The sequence below is a fragment of the Agelaius phoeniceus genome, chromosome 6 (genome assembly GCF_051311805.1).
Source record: "Agelaius phoeniceus isolate bAgePho1 chromosome 6, bAgePho1.hap1, whole genome shotgun sequence".
Taxonomy (NCBI): domain Eukaryota; kingdom Metazoa; phylum Chordata; class Aves; order Passeriformes; family Icteridae; genus Agelaius; species Agelaius phoeniceus.
The window spans coordinates 23326811-23349871 of record NC_135270.1 but is presented as its reverse complement, the minus strand read 5'-3'; the positions used below and the strand labels follow the sequence as shown (position 1 = coordinate 23349871).

The window sequence follows — 23061 nt, the reverse complement described above, 5'->3', positions numbered from 1 at the left end:
CAAGGGGAGACGTGATCCAAGCTGGCATCAGGGAGCAGGAGCCGGCCAGCGGAGCCAGGAGGGCGGGAGGCGAGGCGAGCTTCAGGGAGCAGGGCGGCAGAGCCGGCCCTTCCCTGCTGCTGATGTGGGACCGGCTGCACGGCGAGGCTCGGCCGCCGGCTCCCGGCGTGCTGCTGACGCCGCCCTGGCAATAGCCCTCTCTTTTCCACAATAGGGCCACCAGATCTGCCATTCAAGGGTTCCGGCACCCTCCCAGGGAGGGGAGGGAGCTCTCGCCAGGAGTTTGGCTAAGCCTCTGTTTGAACAGACACTCGGAGGTGCGGGATCTCCTCCGCGGAAACCTGCGGGATTTCCTCAGGGAGCCAGACGCGAAGGTAGGGCTCACGTTCCTTACCCCTAGGGCCGCGCAGGAAGGTTTATTCGCGGCTCTTTCCAAAAGGTGTTTTGCGCTTCTCTTGAATTGGACGGTAGAATTGGTAGATCTGGCTGGAGGCTTTTACAGGATTCCTGACCCGAGCTGTTTATAACGCTCATGTGTCAAAGGACCGGGAGACTCCCTCCCCCTGTATCCCCGCCGCTCCCTCCTTGCAGGAAGATTTCTTTTCGCACTAGAGCTGTTTATTTTCGACTTGTCCGCTGCTGATTGGAATTAACTCCGCTTTAGCCCTACACTTCAGCAGCGCACGCCTGTAAACCCAGCAGGACTTTACCAGCAACAAGAAGGTGCGGAAAGAGAGAGAAAGAGTCTTAAAACTTTTACTAGTCTTAATTATTTTGAAAGAAACACAGAGCGAAGCAGACGAGAAAAGTACTGATGTAGAGAGAGATTTGGAGATGCTTATTTGAGTGCGTTTTTTTCCTAAGGGTTTGGTGTAGGAGTCCTATTAACAATATATGCTGATGCCAGATAGCGCAAATGAGCTCTGTGTGTGTTATCTGGAGCTGCAGGCTGTTTATTTTGTGCAGCCTTTTGAGTGTACATTCAGTGTGGTTGCATGACTAACTGGCTGGAGTGATTCACTGGCTGCTTTATGGGTGACTGCTCAAAACAAGTTGTGAATCAAAAGAGATTTCTTTGGCTGTGGTTTCTAACCTCCCAAGTTAAATGCACCCACGGTTTAAGGCGAGCTAATGTACAGACTTCAATCCCTCAGATCGTGAGGATTTATTCATTTTCCAAGCCCTGCGTTCACAGCCATGATGAGTTTCCCTTGTAAGAGGGAGGTGATGTCTGAGAGGCTCAGAGCCAAGGTCTGCTGCTAAAGGACATCTCCAGACCTGTACATTTGGTCACCCTAGTTCCTGGCCTTTTAGCCAGTTTTTCTCCCTGGAGTCCTTAAGATGCTTTATTACTTGTTCAGGGCATTTTTGTAGTTTAGCAATTCTCAAGTTAAAAGTGTGAATATGTCTTGGGGCAGTAAGAAGTTTTTATTCTCATTTTACAGTTGGAAAAACTGACTCTTGGAATACCCGAGTGGCTTGTACAAGGTGAAGCTGTGGCCACTCAGTGGCATCAGTGTGACCTTTGCAGGGCCGTGACTCAGGCAGAAAGAAGCACTCAGCCGGCTTGAGAAGGAGCCACTGCTGGAGTCAGAAACTCATGGAGTAGAGGTCCCATGTGTGATTTTGTAGGGGCTTTAACTCAGGTTTCTTGACAGCCATGTCCTTATTCTGTGCAAAAAGCTGTAAGCAATCAGTGTGTTCTCATATCCTCGTATTTTTCGGTATGCAAAACAGGCTCAACCTGCCAATCCACGTTAATGGTCTAATCTTTAAAAAGTAACTCATCAGTGTAGGCAACCTAAACTGGCCAACACAAGATATGAGTTATGTTTTTCAGAAAATGCTGAGCAATCCCTGCCCCAAAAGTCATATGTTTCTGAGGTACTACTCCTACACATCTGAAAAAAAATCCCATCTCAATTGTTAATCATGTTGGAAAGCACAGGTCTAATATCTTTATGTAGATACATTTTCAAATGGAAAAAAGAGATAGTTGTGGATTAGGAGAAGCCTGAGTGGCAATGCAGCTGATATAGGACCCCTGTGACTTGAGAAACATTTACTAGGAGATGGATGGGAATATTTCATATTAATAAAATGTCAGAGCAATTTATCACAGTTACATGTGTCTCAGCAGCCTCAACTTGTAAAGGAAAGTTCATAAGTAAAGGAGGAAAGCTACTTACACATAATAAATAAATGATCTCCACTTTATTTTCTGTGTAAGTTCAGATGATTCAATGCTATTATACATACTGGTGAATCTGCTTGGCCATATTTTTCATTCACGCTTGTAAATCATCTTCATATTTTGACTGTCACATAAGTAGATACAATGTGAAAGAGCAATTGTGATCATCATGATAATTCTAAGGTCATTTTTTGGTCAAAGAGAGGGATCAATGAGAAATAGGGTAAATAGATGGAGAGAGGAAGGAGAAGAGATGAATGAGGAGAGGCTGGGTAAGAAGAAGAAGAAGAAGAGAAGATATCCTGAATGGGAAATAAGCAGTGACAGACTCAGCATTATTATGGAAGGTGGTCTGCAACAGATTTTATGAACTATCTAAGTATGAACCCACCAGTATAAAATTCCTTATATCTCCCTTGAGAATATCTGTGATTCAACATTTTGTAGCTGCTGCGTACTGGTCCCAGCAGGACTTAGTCATGACAAGTTGGAATATCATGAGCTATGGTCTCTCATCTGCACTGACTGAAGACTGTAGCATTATCCAACTCAGTACTAAATGTCTATTTAAGTCTGTTTGTATCTAATTTTTTTTTTAATGAAGATGCAGTTTAAGTGTTATCCTTTTTACACTTAATCTTCTTATTGGAAACAGATGGTTGAATCAATATTGTTTCTAAATATATTATTTATTAGCAAGAACTAATAGGTTCATTATCTGTAAGGCAGTGGGTGAGCTAGTGTTGCAGCCTGAAAGGTAAGCAGGTTTACTCACCCACAGACTGTATGCTGCATGCTGAGCCTGGCTGCAAACTCTGTGGGACTTAACATAACAGCCACCTCTATTCAGCGGAACTCTGAAAAACAACCCTGCAAAACCAGAGGGAAGGGAGGGAGTCAACAGCATCAAGGCCCATCAGAGAAGTGTTATCAATGGGGAATGAGAGTACAAATGCTTTGGGCAGACTGGTGTTGAGGGGAAATAAAATAAATTTGTAAGATCTCAATATAACTCCTATCTGATTGCTGTTCCCCATCTGGGCTCTAGGCGCAAGCACTGCTGCTTAAAAGAAATATCTTGTGTCACATCAGTTCCTCCCTGCAGTGGAAGCAATCCTCTTGGGACTTTGGATAGTGACTGACTGGTTCACTTGGGAGCTGTACATCAGTTTTAGGGTAGGATGCTGTTTCCAAAAAGGGAAATGGGGAACTGTATTTATTCTTTTGATGCAGAGAGATCAGATAACAAAAGTGCTTGCAGATATCTAATCTACTCAGGAGCAGTGGGAAGTGAAAGAAATTTACACCAAAATTAAATCAAAGCAAACCGAAGTTTAACAGTATGCAAAGGGAAAGAGTGCAATATTGAGAATTTTCCCAGAAAGGGTCAAAAAAAATGAGAGAATGACTCTGTTCTGGAACAGTGCTCAGAGAGATCTGAAGCCCCATCTGCAAGACCACGACTCTGCAAGGTGTCGAGAAATGTGTGCGACACAGGCCAGAAGTAGTTTTACAAAACAGGGGAAACAGAAAAATATTGCTCAGCCCAAAACTTAATACAAGACCCATGCCACGGCAAGGTTTCTGAAAGAAAAGAAAAGCACTACAAAAATTATATCACAGGCTCACAGGGGAACCAGTCTGCTGGGCATGGAACTGTTCTCAGGCTATTGGGTCTGCCAGATGGGGATGAGAGACCGGTCCTTTCCAGTGTGTGTGCACAAGCCCACAGCATCAGGTTTGTCCTGCCCCAGAGATGCCACTCAAGAATTACTGCATGGGAGACTGATGCATGTCCATTCCCACTGTGAGGCCAGCTGGAAAGGGGAATGGGCAGAGCCTTGCTCTGCAGAGCTTGTTCCCAGAGGGGAGTCTGAGGCCAAACAGTGGGGCAGGGTATGCCCTGGAGCCTGGGCCACAGTGCTGCAGTTCATGAGGCAGGGAGACCTTCTGGAACACCTTGAGGTTCTTTTCCAGCCTTCCCTGGGATGGTGCATGCCCAGACCTCTTCCTGGAGTAGAGTCAGGAGCACAGCTGTGGCAAGGACCCATAGCTGAGAGCTGAGAAGCCCTGCACTATAGACATAACCTGGCTTATCAAGATTTGGTCTGAACCTTCATAAGCAGATTGGAGCCAGATATCACTCTGAGCTAGACAGGACATAGCCAAATGCTAGAAGGCAAGAGGAAGAAGAACCTACCCAAATTGGCAGAGGACCTGCAGACATTTTGTGTTTCTCACATCTCCAGTGAGGACTTCCAAGATAAATAGCCGATGGACCAGACAGTTAGACAGAATGTGCAGAAGGCCAGAAACACTCCATGGAGCTTGTGGCAGAGCTTACATATTGCATTTCAGCTCTTGAACAGAAGTTGGAAAGCTGCTACTGGAAGAGAGGGAAGCTGGTTGCTTTATATAGGTATGAGCTCTTGTGCTAGAGAAATGAGTATTTCCATCCAGATCATACCACTTCAAGCTATTAGAAAGCTAAGTCCCTTCATAAGGGACTTATGAAGAATAGAAAGCAATAGGGTATTGGCTGCAACATCAAACATGAGCACAGCAACTCACTTAACTGTGGCTCTGTTGGCGAGGGGAAATATCCACAGAGAGGGTTGTTATAAATACATGGCTGGTTAGGACAGACTCTCATAAAAATCATAAAAATCATGAAAGGCCCAAAGTCAGCTCAGGAAAAGTAGGAACCTGTAGCTGTACATGCAGAGTTGAGTGATGCTGGTTTTAAGTTAGAGTTGAAGCTATAATAAAACTTATTTGTGCCTGGGTTTGGATATTAAGTTGGTACTCAGAGAACCCTGCTGTTCCCTTGTGGCCTTTAATTAGTTTGGGTTTGTGGCTGGTTGTCCTGGAAATCCCCTTTTCCTTGGCCTGGATGGTAAAAATTGGAGTTCTTGGTTGAACAACCCTTTTCTCCATTGTTAGCAGTCAACCTCAGAGGGTGGGCAATGGGAATAGTCAAGTAGCAGGAGAGGGGTTTATTACCTGTGTAATTTACAGGCACCACAGGTGCTCATTCAGGTGTGGAATTTAAAGATGAAATGTTGTATAGGAGATGGGAAAATAAAACAATGTACAACAAGCACTCTTGAGAGCTCATTATCACCAAAACACTCAAAAAGAGGTTCTGATGTTTTGCTGTGATGTCTTGAAATTGTAAAGTCTTTAGTCATGCCATGAGAGAACTGTTTATGAGGCAAATGCAGACAGATAATGGCAAATTACTACAAGGAGGTATGATGCTTTTCTTGCACGTGTTGTATTTCTAAAGTGGGTCCTCAAAGATGGGGAGAAACCCTACTGCAGTTGGTCATGGAAACTAGAGAGGGAGATGATGGGACAGTCCAACATGGGTCTGAGGGAAGGCAAGGGCTGAGGAAAGTGTCCTTGCTGGCAAAAAATGCATGCAGCAGACCAGACTGCTGGGATCCAGGAAATTGCTCAGCATAGCCAAGGTGGGAGATGAACTAAAACTGAGCATACACACCAGTGGGGCTGGGACCTGGTCAGTCCTGAAAGCACCAGGGCTTTCAGCCTGTGGTGTGTTCCTTCAAAAACATGGCTCGTGAAAGAAGGAGGTTTGGGCAATCTGTTGGTGGTGCCTGCCTCTGTGGGCAGGCCCTGAGCTGTCTCTTTGAGCTTCTACACAGCTTTTTGGACCTCATCAGCTGTCCTGGTTAGAGAAGAAAGCCAGCAGGAGCTTTGCTGTGTGATACATTAACCAGAGGGTGCTTGTGTCTTACCATTACTAGATAATATCTGGGATGTGCCTTACTAGGCTCATTTTGGTTTCCACAGTGAATATCTGGAGGTGAAAATGTCTTTCATGTTAGCACAAGTCCATCAAATACTGTAGCATGGGTCTGCCATCCCCTGTGTAGAGCAGCCCTCCCTCAAGAGACCGAGCCAGCAGGTACTGCACAGGCAGCCACGCAGAGCCTGTGGTACAGCTGGCATGTCCTGCTCAGGGGTGAGCCCTTTAGCAGAAACCAATGGTGTTTTATAAAGAGGCTGTCATGAGCTCCAGGCTGCCAAGCTAAATTGAACCCAGAGCAAGGTGAGGATAGGCATAACATGCACCCTGGGCAAACTCAGCCAGGAGCAAAGAAGCAGTGCTTCCCCAATGTCAAGGAAGGGAGCACAGAACTGTCAGCCTGTCTGGCCTTGCAGGGCACTGATCCTGCTCCTGGAGGCTCAGCTGAAGTCTTGCCAGGATTACAAAAGCTCCACATGCCCCTTGTGAGAAGAGAAAGCTACCCTGACAGTGAAAGGAGAGCAGCCAGGCATTTTCAGGCTGAAGCAGTTTCCATTGAACACAGCTGGGGGTGCCTGTGGGGTCGGAACAGCACTGACACAAGAGCACAGTCACCAAAGACTAGTTCTGCCAGTGCCTCGTTCAAAGGCTTCTTTTTTTTGGTGCAGATACCTCCCTCAGCAGGGCAGCAAGAAAAAACTGAGACTACATCCTTTTTTACCTCCTTCTTCCACAGTGTGCAGGAATGAAAACTCTCCTGTTTCATCCATAGATGTAAGTTTTCAAGAGCAGAGTTCATGGAACTAAGAGGGAGTGTTCCTCAAAAAGGCTCCTGGTGTCAAACAAGGTGCGATGAAAAAAATCAAACCCTCGCTTGGCAGCCTTGTCTGCTTTTTGACTCTTTTCAGATGAATGAGGCAAAAGCTCTCTGGTGATGGTGGGAAAGCTTGGAATTTAAAGATGAAATGGTTTATAGGAGATGGGAAAATAAACCAATGTACGACAAGCACTTGTGGGAGCTCATTATCACCAAAACACTCAAAAAAGAGGTTCTGATGTTTTGCTGTGATGTCTTGAAGTTGTAAAGTCATTAGTTAAGCCATGAGAGAGCCAGTTTTGAGGAAAATGGAGACAGATGATGTCAAATTACTACAAGGAGGTGTGATGCTATTCTTGCATGTGTTGTATTTCTGAAGTGGTCCCCAAAGATGGGGAGAAGCCATGCAGAGCAGTGTCTCCTGGGGACCTTACTGCGATTCATTGTTGTTGATGTTGTTGGGCCTTTGCCTGAGACAGAATCTGCCAGACAATATTTGTTGGTAGCTATGGATTTCTTTAGAAAATGACCTGAAGTTTACCCAAAAAGGAACCAAGAGTCTATGATAGCACCCAAGCTTCTAAGGGCTGAATTTTTCACCATATTTGGGGACCAAGACACAAAGAGCATGGAACAAGGCAGAGGCTTTGATGCCAAAGTATTTCAACAGGTTTGTCAGATGCTAGTAAAGGCAATAGGAGGTATCCAGCATCCTAAAGATAGTAGGGAGGAGAAGCTCAGCTGGTGCTGAGAGAAGGCATTGAGCCAATTGTGTGCCACCTGGCCCGAGATGCCTCCATTTACACTCCCTGCTCTCCCTGGGCTGCTCCTCAAGGCTTGGGTACCTGCCCTGTGTCAGCATCTGAGAGACTTGAATGTGTTTTGCACAGCACCAAAACCCCATGAGTGTGCAACTGAATCACACCCCAGACACTCCACAAGAGAGTGACAAAAGGACCAGGACTGATCCAGCCCTTTGTCTATTCTGTGGGGTTTTAATGACTTTCAGAGTAAAGGGAAAGCGCTGTCTGACCCCAGTTGTCCTTTTCAGACATTAGCCAGCAAACATAGCACAGTCTTCATGAGAAATTCCTAAATCTAGACTTTGTAAGTCTGGCCTATCTGGACTCTGCAAAAATCAAGTGGAACAGCCTAGGTTTTTCTAGAGAAAATCTGATGCAAATATTGCCTCAGGCAATGTGAATGTTCTCTGATGTATGCTTTTGTGTGTTAATCTGGCTGATTGCACCTCCCACAGAGATGGAGATATTAGGAGCCTGCAGCAGATAAACCATGGTCTGTAGCACTGACCACATACATGCATTAACACGTAAGAGGCCACTGGGTCCTGGCCAAGGAGAAGTTATGAGGGTAACTGAGTGGGTCCTGAAAGCCAAGAATACAGCCAAGGGTGTTGAGTCTGGTTGAAATTAGTTCCCCACTGGGGAAAAACAGGGAATGGCCTCGTTTAGCCCACAGATTTCATTAAAACCAAGAACTTTGCTGAGAACTCCTCCTCAGAATTTCAAAAGAAAAGGGAGCAGCAGCTGAAAGCCTGTGGTGGCATCTCAGTGGGAGCAAAGTCAATCCAAGCTCTCTGAAAATGTCCCAGTAGGAAAACGTGATTTGAGTGTGTAAATAGCTACACTGGTTGCTCTGGCATTTCCTCCCTGTATGCCTGGCATGAAGTAGGTCCATGGGGCTGTGTTCTTCTGGAAGGAGGCTGAGCAGGACATGTTTTTGCAGGTATGCCTGACAGTGGTGAGCAAAGCAGTTCCCTTTTGTTCAGTCCTGTGCCAGAAGTATTAACACCGTGGCATGAGCATGGGCCCTGAGGACTGCCCAAAGCACATCCCAGAGCATGCCTGGCCCAGGTGGCAGGGGAAAGCAGGGGAGCTGGCAGCATGACAGTCATAGCAGTGTAGCACCATGGCAGAGGTGACCTGCTCCTCACCCTATGGTGTCCTGCCCAAAGGGATGTCAGACCACCCCTTTTCCAGGCAGGCAGTCCTGCTTCACAGCCTTCAGCTCTCCTGGGGCAAAAACCATTAAACAAAAAGAGGGTACACAGCCTTCCAGACTCTCCCTGCCTGGTAATCATCTATGAAGGTTCCTACCGTAACATCCAAACACCACAGTCCATCAGTTGACAGGAGACAAAGTAACCTTTCATTTTCTGTTTGTCAGATCATGTTCTTGACAAAGTTAAAAACTCATGTCATGTTGTCCACAGTGCACTACACTTTGAAGCAAATTTGACTGTATAGCAGTTTATAAGCCTCAGCTTCATAAACTGTAGGAGATGTCAGTGGGAAGAACAATGTTGTTTAAGACAAGTCAGGAAGCTGTGTCTTTCCTTTGGAAAACAGAGGACAGAAGCAGCAAATACTCAGAGGGTCCCTGATGCCAGGCAAATCTCTCATTACCAGCAGGCACAGCCCAGGGCTGTGCTCCTTTCTTTGGGATGGAGACTTTCCTCTAGCACTAAAACCTTGGCTCTAAAACCCTGGCTTCTTGGAAGCTACATACCCATAACTGTGTTCACTGAGGGGGTTTTGGAGTTTGGAGTCCTATTATTTACATCCAACTGTATATTTTCTCCTGAGAGCCCTATAAACCAAATGAATTGCAGAAGAAATCACACATTCCCACACAGGCGTGTTTGCTCCTCATGAATCCAAAAATTCATGACCCAAATGTACTGTGAGATAGTAAATCTGAGAAGGCAGTGTGTGGGAAGCCTAGCCTGAGATGAGAAGGAAGGAGAAAGCACCCCACTGCAGCCCCAGCATCTTTCCATGCAAGCACCCTGAGCCCATGAGCTGGAGATGCTTTGGGGAAACAGAGGCCAGCTGGTGCCCGGTGGCTCCACTAATTCCAGAAGCCCTCAGACACTGGAAACTGAAGTTTTTATCTGTTCTTCCTAAATTTCAACCTTTCCAGACCCTTGCAGACAGGCTTGGTTCTGAAGAGAAAAGGAAAAGAGCTGGTGAAAAGGGATCTTGCTCTCATCTAGGAAACTGAAAGAGCATGTACCTTTCCAACCAGTGCTTTCCAGGTGTATTGATTCCAGCCCATGTTTTCTGATTGTGTATTTTATTTTCCCCTCTAGGCTGTCCTGTCTGCAGTCACTCTTTCCATCTGCTTTTAAGGCCTCCTGCTGCTTCCCACCCTGCTAGAAAAGGCAGCTTCTAAGCACTGAAGCTCTGCTTGTGGCACTGGCATCATGATGTCTCTAGGCAGAGACTTTCTGAGTTGTGGTCCCTGTCAGCACACAGCCACCTTTTTGGAGATGAGGTATCTCCCAAAATAAGGCTCCCCTAAGGAAGTATTTTGGGAGACAGGGAGCAGGAGGGATGAACACCCCGTGTGTTTTATTTGCAAATTGTGAGCAAGATATGAGTTTTTGAGGTCTGTCTGGGACACAGGATTGTTGTTGGGATGATGATTGTGAGTAATCTTTGGTCAGCAGATTGTGTGTGTGTGGGTGAACTGGTGCAAGGAGCAGGCAGCTGGAAGGGCTTCTGTGGTGGTGAGTGGAAGGTGGACACAAAGAGTGAGACCTTGTTCCCTGATTGGATGAGCACCTCTGGCAGAAGCAGGTTTCTGGGACAAATATTCCTTTTCACAAGTTCCTAAAGACAATTTCTGTAAATGTTTGCTAATGTTTACTTCACATTTGTAGTCACTCATGTCAATATGATCCTGTTCTGGAATGCTAACTGGAAGCAAACACAAAAGTGGGCATGAACTCAGCTGTCTAATTTAGGCTGATTTTCATGGTCATTATCCTTCATGTAATCATCCAGTTTGGTTGAGAACTAGTGGTGCTCCAGGAGTTTCTCTCCTTCCAAGAGTCATGATTTTTTTGTTTTCTGTTAGGAAAATGTGTTACCAGAGTCACTGTTGTTTGTGTCTACTGCCTGACACTTCATACCACAATCCTGCATCCAGTTTCTTCTAACTTAATCAAAATTTAACAATCTTGCCTGAAAGCTCCCACAGCAGTTGTTTGCCTCTGGCTGTTTTTATAATACTTTTTTTTTTTTTAAGTTCTTCGAATCAGTTAAGACATTTCCAAGAATGTAAATAAAACTAAGCACATTTTTGTTTTCTCCATGTCAGGAAAAATCCAATGATGACTTTTTTCATAAGTTCTGCTGCACTGTGCTGTGGAGCAAGATCATCATATTTACAGTGGAGCTGGGCTTTGGGTAGGAAATGTGTTTTGTGCCTTTCCTCTGAAAGATTATCCAGCAACTAGCCACAAGGAGTTGTGGTTTGAACTGTCTCAGTTGTGGCACCTTTGATTTTCACACCTAAAGACACTGCAGATTTCTCATGTTTTAGGAAGTGTTTTCAGCCAGGTCTGAACTTACTCTTATTGCAGTGGCCATTTACCCCAATAGGTGGTCCAGCCTTGCTTGGACCCAGGCAATGAAGGGGAGCAAATGCTGGGATAAGAATAAGGAATTTTGATGTGGCAGAAACTTGTTCTGAAGGAGTGTGCTGGATTGAATGGGGGTTTAGATCTACTTGGCCAGGATGCAAAGGTATTGCATGATTCAGGGCATTTGAGAGGCACAGGACCGTCACCTCCAGGCTGCAAAAATATTAGACAGTGCTAAGTACTTTTTAAAACTCAGGCTTAGATAGTGTGTGTGTTGTGTGCTCTGTCTCACTTTGCCATCCACACAACACAAGAAATAGCAGTGCCTCACCTCATGGGGCTTGCTGTGACTCAGGCATCGCTGTGGGACTCCCTGGCACAGTTCTGTGCATGCTGTGGGGAGCCCAGATGACACTGCTGACACTGCTGAACACGGTGTGGGTGCCAGGCAGTAAATAATGATCACCTGCCAACACTGGATGATGATGAGAAAACAGAGAAGTGTTCACCATAGAGAGGGGTGCAGTGTCTGTGATCCAAAGACCCAGAAAGCAAGAAGTATTTAGCTGGAGAGTATGTGCAGGATGGGCAGTCACTGTGAGGATGCAGCTCACCAGGCACAGTCTGGGAAAATAACCAACTCTCAGAGATGGAGTAGAAAGTAAAGGTCAAACGCTCTTGGCTCAAGCAAACCTACTTCTGGGTTTTTTTGGTTGTTTTTTTTTTTTTTTTTTTAATTTCATTTTTCCCCCCTGGTGACAATTATATGTGTTGCAAGGTGAAGTAGTTCTCAAGTGAAATGAAATCCCTTTCTCTGACCTCAGAGTGCATAGCTCTCTGAATTACTTGACAAGCACAGTTTACCCTTTGAGCAATTCATGACTCCCCTTTCACAAGTGAGAGCACACTTTTGTGGATGTTTTCCTTGCTCAGTACTACTTAATGGATTTTTTTCCTTAATAACTGTCATTTGACCTGCATCTTGGGTTCAATCCCCATATGGGCCATTCATGTCAGACTTGGACTCGATCCTTGTGGGTCCCTTCTTACTCAGAATAATCTGTGAGTCTGTGAATGTTGCTATTCTCAGCTCAAAATTAAAAATGTAAGTTGCTGATTGTGAGTACTATTTGTTGTTCATTTACTAGAGGAATCTCAGGCACATCCGTTCCATTTCCTCTCGGTGCCTCATTATCAATAAACCTTTGCCTCACTGCTTCTGTAAATCATTTTCATCCTTTTCCTTTGGGAACCATGTGTTTGGGCTCTTGCACAAGTGTCTCATAAGAGTAATTGGTCAAGTCATGGAGTATCAATTTTACTCCTTGATGAATTTTCAAAACTTCATTAAAAGGGGATTATTGAACAACACATAAGTATTTTTTTGGATGAGGAAAGAATTGCACTTAAACCATGACGCAAGCAGGGTTTCCCAGAATTTTACCAAGCACAGTGGCTTGTGTCAGCTATTGGAATAATTCAAAATAATTCACTTAGATTATCCTGACTCTATAGTAAACATATACCTTCTCTCTTCCAGGTTATGTGGAGCTAGAGCCCCAGAGAAGTCCTAAGTTGGTATATATGTTTCAGAGCTTATGGCAAATGAAGGAGAGTTTCAAATACTTTTTCCCTACTCCTCACAGCCCCAGCAGAAAAAACTGTGAGATGCAAGGGCATAGCATTCACAACTAATAGTGGTCTCCCATCAGATGCTGCAGCGGTGTTGGCAGCTCATGGCAAACACCAGTGGTGGACACAGACCCAGAGCCAGACTGAGGCAGGGGAGAATTGTTTGCTGCAGAGGCTGGAGGGAACCTACAGAGGCCAAGGGTTTATTAAACTTCAGTTTGACTGGAGCTGAAATATGTGCCTCTAGAGCAGGGCAGCAGAGGTTCACAGAGTCCTTTCTGCAGACATTTTATGACAGTCTTTGGGGATACATATAAGAAGACCAGGGCATTCTGAGTAATTTAAAAAAATATTTGTTTAGACTGTGTCAGGGTCAACTGGAGTTTCCAAGCAAGCCAGTCTTAGATGGATTTTTCTGTCTTTGCCCTTTCTCCTCAGCCATGGTGTAGACACACTGTGGTTCATGGCCAGGCCACGCAGTGCAGCCATGTCTCCTCAACACCTCAAAACAACTCTCAAGCTCAGAGAGACCCTGATGTCATTGTGTACCCCCTGCACTGCATGTGGGCTCATGGAGACCAGGGATGAGTCCCTGGTACCAGTCATTGCTGCTGCCACCTTCAGACCATGTCAGGAGTCTGGGCTTTCCCACCCCAATTGGCATCAGCATCTCCTCTGCAGGAAACACCTGTGGGGCTGCAGTACTGTCCCCACCTCATGATGAGGGTGTAAAGGTCAGGGGAAACAACTTGCTGCTCTCAGGCACTTTTTTGGATCAGTTATTGTGTCTTGCTTCTTGGCTGGCAAGTTCCCAATTTGATTGTGCTGCTTCTTGCTTCACTTTGGGATTTTGCTGCCCTACTACTCTCTGCCAGTAAAAGCTGATGCCAGTCTGTTGCCCAGGCCCAGTGATGGTGAATTAGTGGGTTTGGTCGCCAGAAACCTCATTTCTTTCTGGAATGCTTCTAAAAGCCTAGTGCTCATAGGAATTTTCCCAGACCTGGCTAGCCTTGAGTTTTGCAATGTGCAGTTGAAATGGAATTAAATTATAGATGTTCTTCCAAGAACAGGCAGGTTTGGGGAGGGCTGAAAGTTTTTTTTCCTTGTCTGGGCCTTTCTTTACTAATCAGCTGCATAAAACTAAAGAACAACAGAACTGCTTTGCTAAGAAATCTTGCCCAAGCTTTGTCTCAGTGTTTAAACTCAACTCTTTCTGTGGTTCTGTGAGGTTCAGCCAACTTTGGTTGTTTTCTGCTTTTACTCCAGCTTTCTATCACTCCTGCTTTCCAGTTTCCAAGTGTAATTGGTAGCACTCAAATCCCCCTGAGTTGTGTTTTACTTGGGTTCCAATGGGTTGCCACAGCACCTCATCCAGACTCAGCAGTCCCCAGGTCTTCTCCGTGGGGGCACCTGAGGGCCCAAACTCAGAAGCACAAAGAGCATCATGGGAGCAGTGTTGGGAAGATTTGTTTGGGCTTTCCTGACTGCCCATCTGAAGTACATAACACTGCACTTTAGCACAAGGGTAGTCCAGGGACACACATGTGCTGCAGTGCCTTGCTGGACTAGGGCCACAGGCTGGCTGCTTCAGCCTGGCAGAGCCTGCTGGACCCTGCCCTGGCCAGGGCCCACAAGCCACTGAAGTTCATCTGTCATTAATCTGAATCAGGACTTCATAATGCAGATGCAGCTGAGCTCTTGCCCAGCCCATTACAAAATGGCCCTGACCTCCCTCCCACTGCCCCTCTTCCCAGTCAGCAATTTTAAGGTTGCAGGTCTGGCCCTGCTACCAGCAGCACAAAACAGACCACTAGAAGTCACCTCTGGGAGGCAGCTAAACTTCAGCAATGTTTGGCTGTCTCTGCTGCAGAGAGGTTGCTTTTGCAAAGCAGACAGACAGAAGAATGCAGAGAGAGGCAGACAGACCAACCAACCCAATGATGTGAACAGCGTCCAGGCAGGCACCGACCCACAGGATGGGGTGAATCACTCTGCAAGCTGGCAGCAGGGAATTAAACTGTGCCATAGCCAGACATCAGAGCAAGGATCATCTCCCTTCAGGCAGCTTTGTCTCCCCAGCCTTCCTCACCAGCAGGAAGCAGAATCCCCCACTCCCTCCTTGACTAGATGGCTGATTTTTGCCCTCCGTGACAGGTGATGGCGGGTGGGGTCTCACTTGGTGTGTGGTTAGCATGGAAGGCAACACACACATTGAAGTGTGGAAGGTTGCATGACTGCCTCATACCTCCCTCTCACCCTGTCAGAGCAGAGGTCCTGCTCATCCAGCACACAGCCTGGGGTGGAAATTGTGGGGAAAATGTGCGAGGCATATTGTGGGGAAGAGAGAGGCACTGAGTGGTTGCAGCGGAAACCTCTGGAGAAGATGACAGCTTGTGGAAAAGAGCCCTCTTTTCTCTTGCAGTGCTCAGGGGAGGGATCTTTTCAGATCCTTGCAGTGGCCAAACGACATGGGTAAGGTTAAGATGAATACATAAATCTGCATCTGATGGGAACTCTTATGCTCTTCCTTTCAGAGCGAGCGCTTAGCCCTAAGCCCTGCATCGACCTCAGCTGTCACTCACATGTGAACAGCACTCGGTGCTACTGCAGGCACAGAGTGGCACTGACTGCTCTCAGCCCCAGAGCTCCACAGCTTTCCCTCTCCCTGCTGCAGGTGCAGGGCCTGACTTCACAGGGCCCCAGCACAGGGAGGGAGCTGAATCCCAGCTGCCTTAGATGCTACTGTCACTAACTCAGCTGGAGATAGCAGCCAAGCAGAGGAGCAGCAACCTTGCTGGATCTAGATTTTTCTAAAAACAACACAACAGAGGGATAACTGAATGATCCCAAAGACCTGGTGGATTGGGCAGACATTGCTCCAGATACTGACAGCCAATAAGGATGTCCCAGGAGGAGAACTCAGCTCAGACAGGAGCAGAACAGAGTTCCCACACTGGGACAGAGCATCAAGGTGTGCAAAACCCTACAGTGCCTGTCTGTGGAGAACATAAATCTTCAGCAAACAGCACTGAGGACCTGTCTGTTCTGTGTGTAGGTATGTGTCTATGACTGAGATGACACCATTCAATACTGTGTCCAATATTAGGAAGGCTGATTTTTTTCTTAATGAAATCACATATTTCATCCATTCAGCACTGAGCTAAGTCTTCAGAGTAGTTAGGTGCTTACATCTGGTTCTGAGTAGCTTAGGAAAAACCAAGACCCTCAGGTGATCACTGTCATGGCAAGGCATGCAGGACTGCTTGGGAAGGAGGAGACTACTTATCCAAAAGGTATCAAAACCAGAGCCAAGAGGAAACTGAAAGACCTTTCAAGCCCCCTTCTCGTAGCTGTCTGCCTCGTCCATCTTCTCTGGCTGGTACTCACTGGGGATATATCAGTTAAGAGGTTCTAGATGGCTTTTGGTTAACATGCACTGCTTTAGGCAGAGACCCAAGTAGGATGGAGCAGAAATCCACCATTTTTTCCTAGCTGTTTGTGACATGCCAGTGGGACATGTGGGAAATGAGACATTTTAAAATGCATTAGCTGACCCATACTTGTCTGTCATACTTTCAAACTTTGCACATGGCCTGGCATGCTGCAAACCTGAAGCTGATCACCCCCATTCAATGGAGCAGTTTCATTTCCTCTCCATGGAGGCAATGGCAGTACATTTTCTTGCTCTTTCCTTATATCATGTTCTGGGAGCCAGAAAGTCAACTGCAATTGCAGCAGGTTGCTAGAAGCATTTTTGTGCCTTCAAAATTTGCTAGTCAGCAGTTTCCTGCTTTTCAGATGGATGTGCCACATGAAAAAGGACTTGGGGAATGAGCTGTGCCTTTTTCTCTAGCCACAGCTTCTATGCAGTTTTCAGAATTGATTTGTTTATGTAAAAGCCAGTTTTGTTAGCGTCCTTTAAAAAACATGAAAGAGGAGCAAGCAGCACATGTTGCATTTGTACAGACAATGCTGAGCTCTCCCCAAGTAGCCACAGGGTGTGTGAATCCAGCTAATCAGGCAATAAAGCAACACATGCCCTCAAAAACAGATGTTTGTATTGGGGGAAAAAAAAAATAGTTCAGAATAAAAGTGAGAGGAACAGCAATTTTCCCAAGTAAATATTGCATATTCCCAAGGCTTGCTGTGATGTAAACTTCTCAGCAGCACTAGAGCTAATGTTTATCAAGCTGTCTGTCCCCAAACTCATACAGTGATTTAGTCCAGGAGAACTAGCCAGCCAGGAACAAGAGGGCTTAAGTGCAGCCAGGGATGAGGTGAATTTGAGTCCCACAGAAACATCTCCCAGACACACAGTGGAGGTAGAGCCAGAGACTCAAGTTATACTCTGGCTTCAGGGCCACCAAAAATCCACCCATGGACTTACTGTGTGAGACCTTTGACACTGTCTCCAGACTGCTTTTCAGGAACAGAAGGAGGTTTTTAGGCCTTTCTGCTCCAGGCCTTAGTATTGTTCCTGCTGTATGCTCTGATCAGAAAAATAAGTCTCTTCTCAAAGAGGGGACTCCTAGGTGTGGTGAGGAGGAGCACAGTAGAGAGAAACACTCATTTCCCTTTTAATTATTCTACAAGTAGACTTTTCTGTGGGACTTCACTCTGCCTGTAATTAGCTCCCCAAGGTGACCAGGTATTTCACAGCTATTTTTAGTCTGTGAATTCCACCACGAGTAACCACTGAATGTGTCCCCACTTTGTTGCAGAGCCTCAGGAGGCTGCAGCAGCAGAGCAGCAGTGCCAGCAGCTTTGACAAGCTCAGCAGAGATGGACAGTGTCCATGCAGATGAGAACATTCATGCAGTGGTCTCTTGAGCACAATGGGAAGTCAGTGAATGTTGTACCATGAGCAGAGGAACAGCATAGACCATGTTCAGCCTTCCTTCAGGTTCTGCAGAATCAGCCAAAGGGGGCCCAGTCTGGGAGGGGTGGACAGGCCATATACTCATCCTTATCCAAAGCTGAATGGAGATGTTCCAACCAGCTTCTGCTTAGCAGCAAATGGTAACTGCAGCTCCCAGAATGAAGCCAATGGTTTGTGTCCTATCTAGAATTATACCACCTGCATTTAAGAGATGGATGCTGCCCAGTTTTACATTTCAGTTTGGCGCAGGAGTGAAAGTATGATTAAGCATCTGATCATTGCAAATAAAATCAGTGATGCCACATAGAACTAAAAAAGTGTTCAAATCTTTTCTACATGTGCAGACTGCAAGAGCACTGACTCCCTGAACAGAAATAAACCTAAGTATTTGGATCTTTATATGTCTACAATTCAGTAATTTTGGTTTTTTCCTATATAACCCAAAATGTGCATGTTTTTTACATAATAATCTTGTGCTGATTTCTAGATTTTAATGACAGATAGGAGGCAGAAGACTGCAACAGACAGCTTAGAAACAAGTATAATCATTTCAGCATGCGTTAAGGCAAGATCACAGGAGTTGGATAAGATTCCTATAGTTGGCCAAGTCCATGAGGTGTGCTGGCTGGGCTGTGGTGCAAATTTGCCTTGGTAAGAAGTGTAAATGCACTGCCTGAACCCTCCCAGGGCAAAATTTTAGCACTGGTATTTAAGCAAGAGTTGAAAGAATTACATTAAGAGCTTTTTTATTTTAAAGGGCCATTGCTATGAAGAGTCAGACCATGCCTCTGCAGGCAAGGGGAGGCACCCTGCAGTGGCCAGCACTGGAGGCCATGGAATTTGGGGGTGGGCAGGGGGGGACACCCCTGTGCCCACACTTGGACAGGAAGGCAGAAGGCCCCAATGTCATTTAGTGTGGGAGCAGAGGGGCAGGCTGGTGCAGCCCCATGCCACCTGAGCTGTGCTCCTTGGACATGGGTTGTCCACAGGCAGACAATGTCTGTGAGCTGCCACGTGCCAGTAGGAGTTCCAGGCTATTCTTGAAGCCTCCCAGGACTGGGTAGCATCAGCTCTTCGCTGAGACTGTAATAACTTGGACAAGATGCTGCCAGAGCAGTACATTAGCAGTGCCAAGACCCAGCAGGCTCTTTTACCTGCAGCCCAGGGGAAACTGCCCTGTGCTGGCTGTGTCCCTGCCCTGTGCTGGCCATGTTGCTCTCCTGCAGCCTTGTGGGCTGTGGGGCTGCCATCACAGGATCTGTGTGAAGGAGCCTATCGGGCAGGAGCTGTGGCTTTTCATGCATGTGCTGTGCAAAGCAGACCTACCATTTCAAGTTGGACCCAAAGCTGTATGTTGGAAATGTCCTAATCTCCATCCCTGTGGATGCACCAAACTGACTTTGCTCTAAATTAAATTCCATGGATAAGATTGTACATAGCGAAGATTTTACTTCAGCACCCTCTCAAAATAGCACACCTGAGGAACAAAACAGATACAAGCTGTGAATCCAAACATTCTGACAGCATGATAAAGATGACTGTTCCCTCCAGGAGTGTGTCAGCAGAGCAGTGCAATGCCTTGCTGTCTCAGGGCCTTACCTCATGGCCACAGCTGAACACAGTCTTGAGTGTCCTGCACCTCCTTTCTCCTCTGTAGGGCTCCCAGGACAAATGTGATGAGATTTGAAAGAGATTTGCATGTCCCCTGCAGAAGTGGGAATGCAGGCATCCCTCCTGCCCAAAAGGAGCTGCAAGATGCTTGGAGCCCACATGCCCAGTTATCCTGCACTGTCCCATGGCAGATCCTTGGGTGACTCAGGGAAGGTTTGGGAGTGTTTATGGTCTAGCAGGCAGCCAAGGCACTGTGAGAGCAGGGTATAATTGTGGGAAGTCAGAAAAGATCCTCCTTCTACTGCTACAAGGGCAGGGGTGGATTGGCAAGCAGTGAAGGAGGCACCAAGCCCTGCTGTCGGGCTTGTAAGGGTGCAGTGGTGCTCACATCAACTCCTTGCCATAGAGATCTTTACAATATGTAACTCAAGGTCTCTCTAGGTTTGATTAGAAACAGACACCCCAAACTTTGCACTGAAACTTTGAGTCCATCTCCAGTTACAGGAAGTGTGGGCATATCCATATGCAGATGTATGCAATTTGTTTCACTTCAGCAGTTAGCGTGACTGTTTAAGGTCAGGGAGCCTGCTTCCAGGGAATGAGAGCTGCTTCTTGGGATGCACACCATGCCCTCCCAGCACTGCCATCACGGCCTCCATCCCAGAGTTTCTGCCCCTCCCATGGAAACAGTTCATCCCTACTAGGGCCCTCAGGGGCTGGAGGTGAAGAAGCCCGTGTCTGCTGCAGTGCAGGAGCACTAGAGCAGCATGGCTGAGCTGCAAGGAGGGCTCTGGACTGGCAGGGCAGGCATGGGAACATCCCCTGTGTGTGCAGCAGGGACAGTCCTTGCTCCTTGGGGCTGATGGTTTTTAATGGAGATAACCTATCACTGCTGAAAATCCTGGGCCCAGCTCTCAGCTGCAGTTTGAGCTATGCTGCCAACAAAATTAGAACAGACACAGAGCTTTTCTCTGTGTGTGTTTGTGTTTGTGTTTGTGTTTGTGTTTGTGTTTGTGTTTGTGTTTGTGCAGACCCCTCCCCAGCTAACAGAGCTCCTGAGGCAGATAAAAACCAGCAGAGGATTTCCCAAGGAAAGGCTTCAGATCTTGTGTTTGCTGCTGCTGGATCTGCAGGGGGCTTAGGAGTTAGGGAGGCAGCCAGAGCAAAACTTAGGGGGAAAATGTACTGAACTTCCTGACATCATAAATAATAAAAGAAAAAGAGAATGGGGAAAAAAAAACCCAACCTCTTGGAATACTTTAATTATTACTCTGTCTCTACTGAGTCTCATAGGTTATAGTCCATTGCTGCAGACTTTCTGGAACCATTTTATTTTCAGTTGTAAAAATTATAAATATCATGTCTGTAGCTTATGATTTACCAAGGCTGTGTGGCAGGGCACTGTCCCAGTCCATTTTGGACAGGTCTGTCCACCTGCATCCCCCAGGAGAGTGGAAAAGGTCAGCCAGTGGAGAAGGCAGGTTCAAAGAGGAGGCAGTGTGTCAGTCACTGGCCTAGACACTGGTCCTGGAACCCAGGGAGAATAAATTTTTGCAAAATGTTCGCAACGATCAAAGCAAAGAGAGCTGAGATAGACATCAAGCTTTGATAAGCTTTATAGGGAGCTCCTCAAAAGTCTGCAGGAACAATATTAGAGAAAGCAATACATCTGAAATCACAGCAGGGTGAAAGTGGCAGGTAGCTCCATTGCCTTCATCCAAGGTCTGCCTGCAAGCCCTCTGTACCACCTGGCCAATTTTCTTCCCAAATCCCTTTCACAGCTCATTCCCCCAGGCTTAAACCTGGGCCACCCTTGCTCTCATGCCTGAGGGTGACAGCCACATTTCACCCTCCTGGATTCATCCCAATCATCTCAGTGCAGCCTTTCAGCTGCAAGAGTGAGAGATGGACGAGGACTTGTACACTGTGCACCTCCTCACAACAATTCCATGGGCTTTTGGCTGTGACAGAGCTGTTCACAGAAGGGCTAAACTGTAAATATACAATGAATTAGCAAAAGGATTTTGTAACAAGAGATGAGTATTGCCAAAGACACAGGCGAATATGCCTAAGCTGGCATTAATAACCCTATCACATTGCCTGGGAAAAGCTCCCAGTGGGGACATCACTAAATAGTGGAACTGTTTCCCAGAAAGACTGATCCTGGCCTGGTAAGATTTAAAAATAGACTAAAGGGAAATTTAAAAAAAATATGAGACACTTGATGTGCTTTTGGCTTCGTAAGGAGAGCATAGAGGAGAGAAAATACCACAGTATCACTTCCCACACATTTAGGAACTGAGCATAGTGACTCAAGGTTAAAACCTGTAGCAGGGCTACCATGTTTTTGCCCAAAGATCCCAGCCAGAAATGTGGCCAGGTGTGACATTTGGCTGTGCACTATATGGCAGGTTGCCAGTTGCTCACACAGATCCCTCTTTTTCTGTCCTGGGTTCAGCCCACCATGCAGAGCAGTGGCATCAGATAAGGGAGAGCCATGGATCCCCACCAGGGTCCTGCTGGTGTAGCATCACTCTTGCTAAAGAAGGGGACACCACTGTCACTGGAGGCAGGAGGTGGGCAGGAGAGGACACACAGTGCCTGTGCCTGTGCCTGAGGATGCACATACCCCATTTACAAAGCTCAAAGGTGGTTTTTAGAAAGAAACCAGTTCACTGGTTCAGGGCTTGAAACCTCTTCCTCCTGTCTGCCATACTACTCTCATATGTCATGTCTCATTAATTAATTGTTGAGGGCAACCAGGTGGGAACAGTGCCCCAGACTGCTGCCACACTCCTCTCATTTCCCTCTGCCCTGCACACATGGGGTGCTGTTTCTGCAGGTGTCTCAAACTGTCCTTTTCCCCTTTCACAACCTCTTTGCCAAAAGCAGTGCAAGTCCTGGCAGAAGGCTGTGGGGGTCACTGGGGGTGTCAGTCAGGAGCACCTCTCCTGGCACACCAGCACTGCCTGAGGATGCAGGAGCAGAAAACAGACCCCACTGAGCACCTCATGTGGCTGCTCTGTACTCCTGGTTTTCTATGCTGTGTTATTCAGTAGGAACAGAGATGGGCTGGTGGCAGGGGACCTGCATGGTGCAAGAAGCAGACGGGTACCTCTCAGAGACCTTTCCTGTGGCCACAACCAAGGAATGTAGTGCTCCATGACATTCAACCCTGATGTGGGTGTTGAGAGGTTGAAGGAGGATCTTGCTGGAGTGTGTGCACCTGAGTGTGCAGTGCTCATCCTCCCACCTGGGTCTCTGAGAGGGAGCAGGAGGTGAGAGAGCTTGCCCCAACCTCCTCTTGCCCATCTGTGCTGGGCAAAATAGGTCAAAAGATTTACATGTGTTTCCTTTTCTCTCTCTCCCTGCTCCCTACCCCTGGTCAAACCTGCCCCCCTCTTCCCTCCCCTACCTCCCACTGAAACAGGTAAGGAAAGTGCTTTGGGAGAGCCTGACTTGCAGCCGAGCTCCGACCCTTCAGCAATGGACAGCAGCTACCTCAGCGTGAAGGAGGCCGGCGTGAAAGTGCCCCAGGACAGGGCCAGCACAGACCTCCCCAGCCCCATGGACAAGGCTGACTCGGAGAGCAACAAGGGCAAGAAGCGGAGGAACCGCACCACCTTCACAAGCTACCAGCTGGAGGAGCTGGAGAAGGTCTTCCAGAAGACCCACTATCCCGATGTCTATGCCAGGGAGCAGCTAGCCATGAGGACAGACCTCACCGAGGCTCGTGTACAGGTATGGGGGAAGTCCTGGGGCTGGG

General features: G+C 46.9%; 1 protein-coding gene across 2 annotated transcripts in view; it reads left to right on the top strand.

Moving 5' to 3' along the window:
- The window catches only part of ALX4 (ALX homeobox 4), a 42623-nt gene that overhangs the window by 5079 nt on the left and 14483 nt on the right, over window positions 1–23061 (top strand). Inside the window, exons 1-2 of one of the 2 annotated variants that reach the window (XM_077180009.1) lie at window positions 327–374; window positions 22726–23036. In XM_077180009.1, the coding sequence (XP_077036124.1) occupies window positions 22782–23036 (255 nt within the window). In that variant the 5' untranslated portion in view covers window positions 327–374; window positions 22726–22781. Of the gene's footprint in view, window positions 1–326; window positions 375–22725; window positions 23037–23061 lie in introns of those variants that run through there. The other variant, XM_054635657.2, reaches the window with a different exon arrangement.